Source organism: Anopheles merus, chromosome 3R (assembly GCF_017562075.2).
Source record: "Anopheles merus strain MAF chromosome 3R, AmerM5.1, whole genome shotgun sequence".
In the NCBI taxonomy this organism is placed as follows: Eukaryota; Metazoa; Arthropoda; class Insecta; order Diptera; family Culicidae; genus Anopheles; species Anopheles merus.
The window spans coordinates 49,089,437-49,104,657 of NC_054084.1; the positions used below are offsets into that span (position 1 = coordinate 49,089,437).

The 15,221-nt window shown below is 46.3% G+C and overlaps 1 protein-coding gene across 1 annotated transcript; it reads left to right on the plus strand.

Moving 5' to 3' along the window:
- The first annotated feature begins 11,799 nt into the window (after nucleotides 1–11,799).
- LOC121597377 (DNA replication licensing factor Mcm6) lies at nucleotides 11,800–14,790 on the plus strand. Its single transcript, XM_041923102.1, has 4 exons — nucleotides 11,800–12,012; nucleotides 12,078–13,111; nucleotides 13,194–14,398; nucleotides 14,490–14,790. The coding sequence occupies exons 1-4, from the start codon at nucleotides 11,921–11,923 to the stop codon at nucleotides 14,601–14,603; spliced, it is 2,445 nt and encodes an 814-aa protein (XP_041779036.1). The 5' UTR covers nucleotides 11,800–11,920; the 3' UTR covers nucleotides 14,604–14,790.
- Nucleotides 14,791–15,221: the final 431 nt, after the last annotated feature.

Sequence of the window (15,221 nt, forward strand, 5' to 3'; positions counted from 1 at the left end):
GATGCTACACTTTCACCAGCATAAACATGCTGAGCACACGGTACAGTTGCGTTCTCGTTCTCCATTGTTTGAATTCGTTCGTAATTGTGAAAAATATTGACGGATCACGTCGGGGTCACCACTTTAGCGTTTTGTTCAATTTTCTTTATTTTTACTTTTCCAAATCGGTCTGCTCTCAAAATGGGCGCCAAACAGAATGGTCGTTCACGCCACGGAATTCTGACAGCTCTTGATGACAGCTCGTACTCTGCGTACGAGCCACGCGAACTGCACAGTGGGCTGCTACATATATAAACACAAGTATAATAATGCATTAAAAGAAGAATCGAATTATGAAATCGCGCAGAACTTTGGCAATTATACGGTTTTTATATAAATCTATGGAAAAAGTTGTAAATTAGGAATAAGGATTACTTAAAAAAAAAAAAAAAGAACTAGAAGAACTAGCACCTCATAACTTTTACGCGACACTTTTAGCCTACACACACGCACACATCAGCAAAATTGTATACGTTACACTATACACACATGGAACAGCAGCGAGTGGAACAATAGAAACACGGGTTCAGGGAGGTCGGCACAACGCCAAATGTAACACCAACAATGTTACGAGTTGCTTTTCGTCTTCACACATGACGGCACCGATGAAGATGAATTTTATGATAGAGGTTGAGCTGGTGAGGTTGAGCTGTAGATTGAGCGGCGCAATTGAATGATGAGGCATCAAACTAATATGCAAATAGCTCCCCCAGCAAGTGTTCGACTCACGGTTAGCAGCATTGAATTTATAACGAGCGGTCAGAACAATACACCCTATCAAATAAGAGAGAAAGCAATTACACGAAACCGAAGCATTATCAAATTAAATAGATATACTTATTTAGCGAGGTACACCAGCACCATCACACGTCTATTGAAAGCACGAGGAAGGTTTGCCGGATGCGATAAAAAAGGGCAAAGTTCGGCGATAACAATATCGATATGCATGAAAAAAACAATCCACGTCGGAATTTTCTTGCTAAAGCTTCGTTAAAAAAAAAAGTGTAATGACATGTAGCGACCTTGGCCGCTACGATATAGACCGTCGATGACTAGTGTTGGGTAAAGTGCTGCTGTGCGCACTGTGCGCACAGCACACCATACTGTGCGCACAGCACAGCACAGTGCCTTAAGTGCTACCACAGTGCTAGCACTTTCGCACAGTGCTAGCACAGTGCTAGCACTTCCGCACAGTGCTAGCACTTTCGCACAGTACGCTCTCTGAGCACAGTGCGAAAGTGCTAGCATAGTGCTAGCACTTTCGCACAGTGCGCTCTCTGAGCACAGTGCGAAATGCTAGCACAGTGCTAGCATTTTCGCACAGTGCGCTCTCTGAGCACAGTGCGAAAGTGCTAGCACAGTGCTAGCACTTCCGCACTGTGCTCAGAGAGCGCACTGTGCGAAAGTGCTAACACTGTGCTACCACTTCCGCACTGTGCTCAGAGAGCGCACTGTGCGAAAGTGCTAGCACTGTGCTAGCACTTCCGCACTGTGCTCAGAGAGCGCACTGTGCGAAAGTGCTAACACTGTGCTACCACTTCCGCACTGTGCTCAGAGAGCGCACTGTGCGAAAGTGCTAGCACTGTGCTAGCACTGTGCGAAAGTGCTAGCACTGTGCTAGCACTTCCGCACTGGTTCCAAGTGCGCACTGTGCGCACAGTGCGCACAGCACACTAAAGGCAATGTGCGTGTGCGCACAGCACACTTAATTGTGCTACTTTACCCAACACTATCGATGACAGCTGATAACGGCGGCCGTATCCATACAGGCGGCTAATGAACACGAACCGTGAAATAGGAGAGGATGTGAGAGAAAGATCATCGTGAGAATGGAGAGAGGACAAGGTTGACGATCGAAGGAGCAAACGGGCGATGGCGGTAAAAGATGAAGGAGATTCTGGTGTCGGTGCTTGGCTAGATCGGAAGTGTAGTTAATTGAAATAAAAGTTCTGGTGTTGGGGAGCATAAAATTTAGCATTTTATTTATAACAAATAGTTCTAACCGTTTCACCGGGATTGAATATTGTTCTGTATTTTGCTGTGTCCTGTATTTAGCTTCACGTTTAATATTTTAGAATTCAATACAAAAAGCTAACAAAAGATGTGAAATGTAGCTTCAAGTGCAAAATGTGTGATATGCTGGCCGTGGATCTCTCTCTCTCTCTTGTTGGCCTGCTCACGATAGAGCACGTCGATGTGACATGGCCCGGTCAACAGTAATTCTCCAGGATGCTCGGTCCCTGGCTGCCGCCTCCCACCATGCAGACACCCGATCTCCATTACGTCTCTCTTCACCTGGTCCAGTTATCAAGTTCGCTGTGCTCCCCTGCGCCTTATGCCGAACTGGGAATCATTGTCGAACACCTTCTTGGTGGGGCATGAGTCCGGCATCCTCATGACATGCCCCAGCCATCGTATCCTGCCAGCCTTCGCCACCGTCAGGATGCTTGGTTAGCCGTACAGCTCAGCAAGCTCGTGGTTCATCCTTCTCCTCCACGCTCCATGCTCGAACACACCACCAAAGTTGGTTCGGAGGATGCGTCGCTCAAACACGCCCAGAGCGTTTGCATCCTCCGCTCGGATGGTTCAGGATTCGTGTCCATAGAGGACCACCGGGCAAATCAATGTGCGATATATCTCACATTTCGTGCGGGTTCGAAGTCTTCTGGATCTCAGCAGTCGGTGAAGCCCATAATATGCACGATTCCCCTGCACAATGCGTCTCCGGATTTTGCTGCTGATGTCGTTGTCCGAAGTAACGACCGTCTCGAGATAGCAAAACCCCTTTACTACCTCGAGACTGTCGCCGTCAACTAATATATTGCTTCCCAGATGGTCTGAGCCACCGGCAAGCAGGTACTTCGTCTTCGTCGCATTGATTCTCAATCTAATTCTTGCTGCTTCGCGTTTGAGTCGGGTGTACGCCTCACACACCTTCGCTGTTGTCCTGCCGATGATGTCGATGTCATCCGCGAAGCCAAGAAATTGGAGAGACCGGTAGAGGATCGTGCCACGGATGTCGTTGTCTAGCCCCGCGCCTCGAATGACACCTTCCAGGGTGATGTTGAAGAGCGGACAGGAGAGTCCGTCACCTTGCCTCAGACCCCTGTGAGATTCGAACGATTCCGACGTCAAGTTCGAAACTCTCATCTTGCACTGCACCCCGTTCATGGTGGCCTCTAACAGCCGGATCAACTTCCCAGCGAAGTGGTACCGCTGCATGATGCTCCATAGCTCCTTCCGGTCTATGGTGTCGTAGGCCGCCTTGAAGTCGATGAACAGGTGGTACGTTGGGATCTGGCGCTCTTGGAACTTCTGGAGGATCTGCTGCAGAGTGAAAATTTGATTGGTGGTGGATTTGCCTCCAACAAACCCAGCTTGGTAGCTGCCGACAAAATTTGTAGCAAGGGGCGCAAGTCTGCAGAACAGGATCTGGGACAAGATCTTGTAGGCGACATTCAGGACTGAGTTGGCTCGGAAATTCGAACAATCCAGCCTGTCGCCCTTTTTGTAGAGTGGGTGAGTAACACCCAGCTTCCATTACTCCGGTAGTTCCTCCTGTTCCCAGACTTTCACGATCAGCTGATGCATTTCGACGGTAAGCCTCTTCGACCCCATTTTGAAGAGCGTGGCCGCCAGACCAATGCTGCTAGTAGACTTATTGCTCTTAAGCTGCTTGATGGCGCTGGCAATCTCATCCAGAGATGGCGGGGGCACCTCGTCGTCTGGACCGATGCTGTCGCTGTTGTTACTGCTGTGCTGCTGCTGTAGTGGTTGCCTTTTTATGCCACTTGCGCCAGCCTCTCCTGCCTCTGCTCCATTCAGATGTCCTTCGTAGTAGCACTTCCACCTTTCGATCACCTCCCGCTCGTCCGTCAGGAAATTTCCTTTCGCATCCCGGCACATTGCGGTTTTAGGAGCAAACCCGCTCCGAAGGAGGCCTTCAATCTCCTGTAGAACAAGCGGGTGTCCCCCGACTATGAAAGCTGCTCGAGCAGCTGTTCGTCTGACTCTTCAAAACGGCGCTGCTTGGCCTGGAAGAGCAGGGTTTTCTGTTTCCTCAGTCGTCTGTAGATCTCCACGTTCTGACGGGTTTCATGCCCTAGCATGCGGGCGCGCGCTGCATTCTTCTCGGATAGTGCTCGTCTGCACTCTTCGTCGAACCATTCCTTTTTCTCTCCACGTGGTAAGGCCCGTGGCAGCGCTCATTCGATGCGATTTTATCGGACGAGATTTATATGGGATTTGATAGACGTGCGATTTCGTTATACGACGGAATCAAATAAATTTGATTCGTATCGTCGCATCCGATTTTATCTGTCAATGTAATCATGCAGGTTATTTATTAATTGTTTATTACTCGTTCAATGGATAACAATGGATCCGTGTGAATGTTCTTAAGTCTAATATTAGTTTATAATAAGTAGAAAGATCATCTTAATAATTCGTTTCTAAGGCTATTTTTAAAGGATTGCACTGAGGTTCCAAAATCAATCAAATGACGAACTTCATTAAACACCCTAATCATGGAGTTCTCTAGATCCATGGGGGTCTCTAGATCCATATCCAGTTCTGTTGTGGGCAGCCGTGCCGACCCCTGGACTTGCCGTGGCAGTTGCGCTGCCACCGGTCAACGTCCAGGAGGACGACAGTGTGTCACACACACTGTCGCACACACTAAGCAGCGCAAGGCTTAGTGTGTGCCGAGCGCACAGTTAGAGTGTGTTAGCGAGCCGATCGAGCAGGAGCTCTCGGCAGGGGCGCTCGGTGCGGCTGGTGCGCGGCCACCGTACTATTATATTTTAAAGTGTATTGGTTGTTTCGTTTATGTTTTATTTATTATGTACGTTGTATAAGTGTCTAAATAAATACAAAAGCGCAGAACACAACAGTGGCGACGAGGATGGGATCCTCCTGCGTAAGGGGGATCCAACAAGAACCCGCGGAACGCCATCGCGATCGGGCCCATCTCGTTTTTGCTGCATCATCGCAGCGGCCATCGCGTTGGCACCGGTCCCCGTGCTTGCGGGACACCGCGAACGGTTTGGGTCGCCACCGCCGCCAACACCGAGGCCCCCGGCTGCCGTCCCATCATTGGCGACCACATGGGCAGCCGAGCACACACTCTCGGCGACAAGGAAGGTCGTCGGGCTGCAGCCCCAGCAACGCCAGCAGCACCAGAGGTGAGGCACCTTTCCGCCTTGCTGCTGGAACATCGGATGGGCGTCACATTCGCCCATGCTGCAGCCCCAGCTTCATCGGGCGAGGACGCATTCCGCCCAGCTGCAGCAGCAGCAGTGCAAGGATCCATCGGCGACGAGCAATACCGCCCCGGCTCGAGCTCAGCACATCATCGGCGAGGCAGCAATTCCGCCGCGGCTCGAGCCCTGCCTCTCACCACGGCGACGTACCATTCCGCCTCGGCAGCACAACAAGGATCGGCAACGCACAAGTTGCATCGGCTGCAACACAGCAGCACACATCGGCGCGAACGCTTTCACCCTGGCTGTAGTTGAACAGGCGTCGCCAATTGCGCCTCGGCTACAGCCACAATGTCCAGATGGGACGAGGTTGCATGCCGTCCCGGCTGCAGTCGAACGGGCGTCGTCAATTGCGCCCCGACTGCAGCCACAGCAAAAAGAAGGGCGATGAGCCAACGCATCGTAGGAGGGCGAGGAACAATGCCGCCCGAGTATTTTCATCTCTGCCGCCCGTCATCGAAAAAAAAAAAATACATCGCTGCTGCCCTGGGGCAAGGATCATCATCATCATCGTCATCATTATCGCGGCATCATCATCATCGCGGCACCTTCATCATCGCGGCATCATCATCATCATCGTTATCATCATCGTCATCATCATCGCCGTCACACCATCGCCGCCGTCCCAGGGAGCGGCACAGCAGCAGCATCACCGCCGCGTCATCGCCATCGCGGTGTGGCCCGAGAGCAGCAGCCAGCGCTGCTCAGCGCACCAACATCGGGGTCCCCACATCTTGGCAGCATCGGTCGGAAGGGTTCACCACGCCGGTATTCCCTTAGTGGAATACCCCCGCGTCGGTTCGAGCCCTTCGGTATTAAAAGGGGGAGATGTTGTGGGCAGCCGTGCCGACCCCTGGACTTGCCGTGGCAGTTGCGCTGCCACCGGTCAACGTCCAGGAGGACGACAGTGTGTCACACACACTGTCGCACACACTAAGCAGCGCAAGGCTTAGTGTGTGCCGAGCGCACAGTTAGAGTGTGTTAGCGAGCCGATCGAGCAGGAGCTCTCGGCAGGGGCGCTCGGTGCGGCTGGTGCGCGGCCACCGTACTATTATATTTTAAAGTGTATTGGTTGTTTCGTTTATGTTTTATTTATTATGTACGTTGTATAAGTGTCTAAATAAATACAAAAGTGCAGAACACAACAAGTTCGACTACGGTTCAGGGCAAGTAACGGACGAGAACGAAGCTGAACAGCAGACGCGTAAAAGTTTAACTGCTGGAGCAGGGATGAACAGTCGATGTTATTTTGCAGTAAACCAGCCACAAACAGTTGTTGCACAGTACGATGTCTGATGTGGAGCGGTTGCAGTCCGAGAAGCTGAAGTCGCGTTTCATAAGGTGGTAACTGACTGCCAGGTGGCCAAGGTAACAAGCGTGTTGCGTATCGGGATAAGCGACGCTGTATCGATTTCATTCTCTCAGAAAGTCTTTGGGTTGAGGGCTTCCAGACAATACAGGCGTATTCGAGTACCGGGCGGATAATACCGCAGTATAATGTTTTGATGCAGACTGGGTCTTTGAAATCTCGTGTTATCCGAAACAACATGCCAAGCAATTGATTACCTCGGGTAATCACCTCCTCCGTTTGCTGGTCAAATGACAGCTTTGAATCAAGTATGACTCCGAGATCCTTCATAGCATTAGTGCGTTCTATTGGTAAACCGTTAACTGTGTAGCTGGTGTTCCTAATTTCTCGGGCTCGTGTGAATGAAATGACTCGGCATTTTTAAATGCAGAGGCTCAGGCAGTTTCGATTGCACCATTGGTGAAAATCGAATAGGTATTGTTGTAGCTCGGAGTGGTCTGTGTCATTCTTTATAGTCATGTACATTTTAATATCATCTGCATACATTAAATGATTCGCTGCTGGTACGACATACGATAGGTCGTTGATGAACAGTACGAACAGTAGTGGACCCAGGTTGCTACCTTGTGGCACACCAGATGATGCAATGAAAGACCTTGAATGGCACCGTTGGAAAGATACAGCATACGATCGATTGACAAGGTACGATTATAACCAGCATATTAAATTTCGCCCAAGTCGCAACTTATTCATCTTGGCTAAAAGGATGTTGTGATCGATGCTATCAAAAGCAGCCTTTAAATCCATATAAACTGCATCTGTTTGCATCCTGCTATCCATTGTGATGTAAAGTCAACAAGGTTAGTTATCGTCGACCGCTTTGGAACGAAACCGTGTTGTTGAGGGCTAATATAGTGATATGAAGCCGTGAGTAAACTTGTTTGGGTAACTTTCTCAAAAACTTTGGCCCCAGCACTGAGTGATGTTATGCCTCTATAGTTGGCTGCATCTTCCTTGTCACCTTTTTTGAATATGAGGACATTCCATGAACTCTTCCAAATAGAGGGGAATTCTCCTTGTTTCAGTGAAAAATTAAAAATTTTGGTGAAGATCGGCGCTATGGACTCACAGCATCGGCTGAGAATGATGGCAGGAATATCATCTGGGCCAGGACTAGCTTTGGGCTTGACTGCTTTGAGCACATTTAGAACAGATTCTTGCGATATATTAGTTAAATTAAGGTCGATGACATCATTAGGAGTATTAATTAAAGCGTTGGTGATAATATTGTCATCAGTAGTTGAGATTGTGTATGCCTCTTCGAATCTACACGCAAATATGTCACAAATATCTGAAGCAGTTGAACCAGCTCGGTCATTGTGGTAAATCGATTTAGGTGTCACATTCGTATTGTTGTGTTTCTTACGAAAACTCCAGAGAGCTTTGGGCCTTTTGATGAAATTATTCTCCAACCGAGACAAGTAGCCACCGTAGCGTATTTTATTGTAACTATGGTACAAGCGAGTTGTTTCATTTAATATGCATTTGTTAACAGGTGATCGGTTTTTCGTATATTTTTTTAATGCAGCTGCCTTAGCTCATTTAAGTTTTTTAAGGTGGCGGTCAGACCAAGCAGGGCCGCTCTTTGGTGTGATGATTGGTACACACGAATCAAACGAGGATAAAAGAAAGCGTATAAATATCGATAAAGCTTCATCAACATTTTGCAGAATTAAACTGGCTAATTCTGAACTGGCTATTAAAATTGGTTATGACCTCATCAAGCCGAGTAATATTGGTTTTATAAAACTTCATCCCAGGTCTACTTGCCTGAGTCAGTGTAGGATTAGGCATTGTGCTTGGGATTCGAACCGTTAAATCGATGGCTGGATGGTACAGGTCAGGAGAGACTAGTGGTGTTGGGCAGGAGTGCAAATCGATGCAGTAAGTTGCGGCAATAAAATTTGCGAATACTAAGTCGAGCTGCCGGTTAAGCGAGTTTTTGATACCGCTTATTTGATAAAGATCGCTAGCGGTAATTTCATCAAAAAACCGGGATCTGACCGATGATGATGAATTTGCCACATAGTGCGCATACGATGATGAGTGACCAAATGTTTGTTGTGATGGTGACCATGATACTGCCAAAAAATTAAAATCTCCAAACAAAAATATTAGATCATTAGATTTTGCATGGTTTACTATTGCACTTACACTTTCAAACACAGATATAAGAGTATCTGTGTCGTTAGCTCGATTAGGAGGTATGTAAATAGTCCCGATGAATATCGTGCAACATGATAGGCGAACGGTAACCCACACTTGCTCAAGTGAGTTACTAGGTAGAGTGAGTTCACGGGTGTTCAATAAGGATGAGCATGCGATCAGTGCGCCACCACCACGAGTATGCATACTGTTAGACAAGCTACGATCACATCTATACACCGAAGAGCTCGGATCAAATAGTAGCGATGATGGAATTGAATTGTCAACCCAGGTTTCGGTGACTATTATTATCTGATATTTGGCGTCCAATGTGTTTAATCCGAATTCTGTGAGTTTGGTACGTAGTCCTCTAACATTTTGGTAGTGAAAATGTATATCACATGGTTTCAAGGCAGTGTCAGTCGGTTTGGCATGTGCAATGTTTTTAATACTGCGAACTGAAAACATTTTCAAGTGAGTTGCTGTGTTAGTGTGTACGTGATCATTACATGAAGTGTTAGTGTGCGAATAGCAACTGGCTGATGCTTCTTGTGTGCGTAGCTTCATGAGCTGTGTTCGTGATGAACGTCATTGTTTTGAGCCGTACGATCAGCTGGGATAGGTGAATGCTCCATACCATGCACCATTGGTTGCACATTACCAGGTGACGAATTATTTGACTTTTCATTGATGGTTTGCTCTGCCGGTTTCGGAATATTATCAATAGGCACTGCATTGATGCTTTGAAGTGGGGTTTCATGTGCATTCATCGGTGTGAGACAAGCCAAAGGATGGGATGAGGCTGGACGGTTATCACGTAGTATAAATTCAAATACACGTAGATTCGAAGGCCAAACCGAAAACGATAACGCAGTTTCACGAAGATGAGCCGGAATGCGAACCTTAAACGACATCGGTCTGGCCAAAGTGGTGTCGAAATTTTTGCTCATCAAGCTAAATGCAATGACGTCGATTGTGGCCTGCCGACGTTTCACAGATTCCACGACTTGTTCACAGGAAGTGCCAGGAGCAATGTTAGCTAAATGAAGCCACATTTTGGGCACAAAGCGGTTTTGAACGGTTGGAAGGTTTGGAGAATCGTTATCCGTGCCATAAATAGCAATTGGCTGGCGAGAAGTGATGTTATTTGTGATGTTAATATTGTTGTGCTCAGCAAGTGACGGTACGGCTATGTTTTTGTTGATATTGTTATTATTGATGTTTGTTGTTCTTTTGGCGACAAGCGAGATAGCAGGTGAAGTGTTTGTAGCACTGACCAACTCGGAGAATAATCTCTTCGCTGGTAAAACTCGGCGCAATTTGACAGGAGGGTGACTGCTTAGTGGTGTTCTCTTCTGCGATTCATTAAGCTGCGATAGACCAGTGCGAATTTCTTTTGCTAGAGGTTCAAGTGCAGATTTGAGACTTTTGTCGACGGCATCCATTGTTGTTTGTATACTCGACTGCAAATATAACAGCTAATCAGGTCTTCGGTGATCTCGGTTGCGCAAGAATTGCAAGTATGCTCCATTTTGAAAAGGAATCCACAGGTCGATGCCTTGACCGGTTAATAGACGCACTACGCGGGTGATGCGACCGACGAGCAACTGAAGAAGAACCAGCACAAATGCTAAAAGTATAATACGTTGTGGGCAAGCTCACTACACAACTTTTGTACTTAGAGAAGACTGATTGTTTGTTAAAATAACCGAAATACGGAAAATAATCACGGAGCTATACGTAAACACGTCTGACTATGCCGATTTGACAGCTGGGATATGTAGGAACAATAAAAAAAATTTATATAATGGTTAAACCATTTAGCGCGTGGCCACGGAGGGGAAAAATGTTGAATTTTTTTTCAACTTTATCAAAATTGCTTATCAACTGCAAAAAAGAGCATTTCTCGTGGCCGCACCAAAAACATACACAAGAATGACAAAAAGCTCCAACATCTGAATATCATCGATATTTTGTTTAAGAAACACGAAATAGGTACATAAATCAATTAGAATCATGCATTTTAGCATTATTCTCATAGGAATTGGTCACAACTGCGCCAAATAGCTGTTTGTTTACGCATTTTCGCGAACGTCAAATTTTGTCACTTTTTGTCAACTTTTGTCAACTTTATTTCCTGGCTGCTCCAGGTTACAAAATTTTGACAAAAGCTCAAAAAAGTGACAAAAGCTCACGTTTTGAAAAATTTGTCAGCATTTTGTCACTCTCATGGCCTTTCGCCTATTCAAATCATTCAAATTTTCGCAATATGAGCCGAAATAGCGTTTGACAGAAGCGTCCGATAAAATTGCATCGGATGAGCGTTGCCACCGCCCTAAGCGTCCGATCTTGTGTTCGGCTGCAGTGCTGATTGCTCGTTCCACCAATACGCCAGTGGTCTGCGAGGGGCATCGCGGCGATGTTGTTCTCGGCCGGTAGCGCTACTCTGAGCGCTGTCGCATACCCCTCCGTCACATCAGCACACTTCAACCGGTCGAGTTGATGTGCTGGCCGTGGATATGAAGGTTTAATTTTAAACTTTGAATATGAATTATTATCATAATCAATTGAAAGTAATTTTCAATTTAACCTTTTGACAGTCTAATGATTTTTAGGAAATGCACAAATCCTTAATGCAATAACGGCAAAAAGTAAAAAAAAAGAAATAATGTTGGCTCATTCTGCAAACAGTTGCTTCACACATAAGATGTTGTGCAAAATGTGTCATTATCATTGTTTTATCTCAATCTCTTTCCTTGCACACGACGGTTAAATCGAAACGAGGAATAAAAATACAGCCAGAGTCTTACTCGGGCAAATCGCTAAATGAAATAAAAAATATTTTACAAAATTTTCGTTAACGGTTTTGAAGAATTATTTGAAAGCGCTGAAACGCTGAATGTCAATTTCAATGTCAAATCCAGTTCCCACAAAAACAAAAAAGTCACCAGAGGGCGCTGCAAGAAACAGATGTCATGAGAAATTGGCGCGCAGCAAATGCTTGTGTCTTGTGTTTGTGGGTTCGCTAGAGTGAAGGCAGCTTGTTGTTATAACATTTGTGTTTTAATCCAATCCCTGTGTCTCTATTCGCACGCTCGAATTTAACATGGATGTTGCTGATGCACATGTTGGACAGCTTCGTGTCCGCGATGAAGTGGGAGTTCGGTGCCAAAAATTGTTCCTGGATTTCCTCGAAGAGTAAGTACGGCGCCTCCGGTTGCCTGTGTACATGTTGTTTATGCATACCCTCAATTATACCGCAGGTTTAAGGAGGATGGTGAAATCAAGTACCTGAAAACGGTGGAGAATCTTGTCAATCCGGACAGATCGACACTGGAGGTCAGTTTTGAGGATGTGGAAAATTACAACCAAACATTGGCCACCGCCATCATCGAGGAGTACTATCGAATTTTTCCGTATTTGTGTCAATCGGTGTCGAACTTCGTTCGCGACAGAACCAGCTTGAAAAAGCCCAAAGAATGTTACGTATCATTTGTTGACGTACCGACGCGCCACAAGGTTCGCGAATTAAGTACGTCGAAGATAGGAACGCTGATCCGCATTTCGGGACAGGTGGTACGCACGCATCCAGTGCATCCTGAGCTGGTGTTAGGAACGTTCGTCTGCCTTGATTGTCAGACGGAAATCCGAGACGTCGAGCAACAGTTTAAGTTTACAAATCCGACCATCTGCCGGAATCCAGTTTGCGCTAATCGCCGACGCTTCATGTTGGAGGTGGATAAATCGTTGTTTATTGACTTCCAAAAGGTGCGCATTCAAGAGACGCAAGCGGAACTTCCACGCGGATGCATCCCTCGTTCGGTTGAGGTGATTTTACGTGCGGAAATGGTAGAAACAGTACAGGCGGGAGATCGATATGATTTCACTGGTACGCTGATTGTGATTCCGGATGTTGGAGCACTGCAGTTGCCGGGTGCAAAAGCAGAAATAGGATCCCGCCACAAGCAGGGCGATAATGCTGCCGAAGGAGTGCGTGGATTGAAAGCACTGGGTATGCGAGATCTCAACTACAAGATGGCTTTTCTAGCCTGTTCAGTGCAGGTGACATCGTCTCGATTCGGGGGTACCGACATGCCAATGAGTGAAGTAACATCACAAATCATGAAGGACCAAATGACGCCAGCTGAATGGAACAAAGTGTATGAAATGTCGCGCGATCCTCGACTGTACCAGAACTTGATCAACAGTCTTTTTCCATCGATTTACGGCAACGACGAGGTGAAGCGTGGGATTTTATTGATGTTATTCGGTGGAGTAGCTAAAACTACGCAAGAAAGTGAGTTCAGGAATCATAGAGTCACCATTTAGTTAACCTCTTTCTAATCCTTCTCGTTCGATGGTATATTATCTCTTTCCAGAAACTACTCTTCGTGGTGACATCAACGTGTGCATTGTGGGCGATCCTAGTACGGCCAAGTCTCAATTCTTGAAACAAGTTTCGGACTTTTCCCCTCGTGCAGTGTACACATCGGGAAAAGCTTCGTCTGCTGCCGGTCTGACGGCGGCGGTAGTACGAGATGAGGAAAGCTTCGACTTTGTAATCGAAGCTGGAGCGCTTATGCTGGCCGACAATGGCATTTGTTGTATTGACGAGTTTGACAAGATGGATCCACATGATCAAGTCGCGATTCACGAAGCAATGGAGCAGCAGACAATCTCTATTGCTAAAGCAGGCGTCCGTGCTACATTGAATGCGCGTACATCCATCCTAGCCGCTGCCAACCCGATTGGTGGCAGGTACGACCGATCGAAATCGTTGCAGCAAAACATTCAACTGACTGCTCCGATTATGTCGCGTTTTGATCTGTTTTTCATTTTGGTAGACGAATGCAATGAGGTGGTAGATTATGCGATCGCAAGAAAGATTGTGGATCTGCATTCGCATATAGAACACTCGTTGGATCAAGTGTACTCGCGTGAGGACGTTCTGCGTTACATCATGTTTGCCCGTCAATTTAAACCAGTTATTCAGCCAGAGGCAATGGCACTGTTGGTCGAGAATTATGGCCATTTGCGGCAGCGAGATACCGGCACGACTGGCAAAAGCACTTGGCGAATTACTGTTCGCCAGCTTGAAAGTATGATTCGACTCAGCGAAGCAATGGCCAAAATGGAGTGCAGTGAAGAGGTAACTGAACGGCACGTAAAGGAAGCGTATCGGCTATTGAACAAATCGATCATTCGAGTTGAGCAACCGGACATTCATCTGGATGAAGAAGAAGGCGAGGAAAATGAGAACGTAATGGACATCGGTGAGGAAACGCCAGAAGATACTCCCAGAACGAACGAAACCGAAGAAAACGATCAGGATACGCAGGCAGTAGCCAAGAAGAAGCTGACCCTTTCCTTCGAAGAATACAAAAATCTGTCCAACATGCTGGTCATTCACATGCGCAACGAAGAGAGCCGCATGGAGTCGGAAGAGCTTGACCGGGAAGGAATTAGTAAGACCGAATTGATCAACTGGTACCTTAGTCAGGTTGAGGATCAATTGGAATCGGTTGAAGAGTTGATGGAGAGAAAGGTTTTGATTGAGAAGGTGATCGATCGACTAATTTATCACGTAAGTAAATGCGTAGAGTTATGATAGATAGCATGTCAATGTATGATGCTTACATTGCTCGTATGCTTTGTTTTTCTTACCTTTTTTGCAGGATCAAGTAATCATTCCTCTAAAACAGGCCAAACTGGGCGAAGCGGACCAAGACGATGCTGGGGATCAAGATGTATTGTTAGTGGTTCATCCTAATTACATTGTGGAAAGTTAATTAACTAAGCGATCGTTTTTCAGAACATAATTGCGTTCACATTTTCAGCTTAGATTAAGTGGTTTTGTATTCCATTTGTGCGTATCTCTTTTTAATAAATTGAACAATAAACTTATTGATAATTTATAATTAACGAATGTTCTAAGGCGTACATGTTCAGTAAAAAAATTCACATATTACACCGTTTCAACACAAACAGCATGACAATCATGTTAGCGAAAATCGCATAGGAAACTAGATATACAAAAAGCTTAGGGTTCTTGTTTAATAGTACTATCTGGAATTTGGAATACTATTCTCGTCATCACGAGATGACGCGTTTTTGTGTAAAAGTAATCTTATTCTGGCAATACATTCTTCTTCTACTTGGCGTAACGTGCGATACAGACAGGCCGGCCTATACATGCTTCCGGGACTTCTTGGTACCATGCCACCGGATAGTCAGTTCTTGCTACGGGAGGACGATCCATTCTAGACTTAAACCCCACGACGGGCATCTCGTTAAGTCTTGCAAGCTAACGACTGTAACACGGGAACACCACTTTATGGCGAAACATTTATATAACATTTAGGCTGAGTAACGGCTATGTGACCTTTTTTTCTTTTTAACCGAGGGAG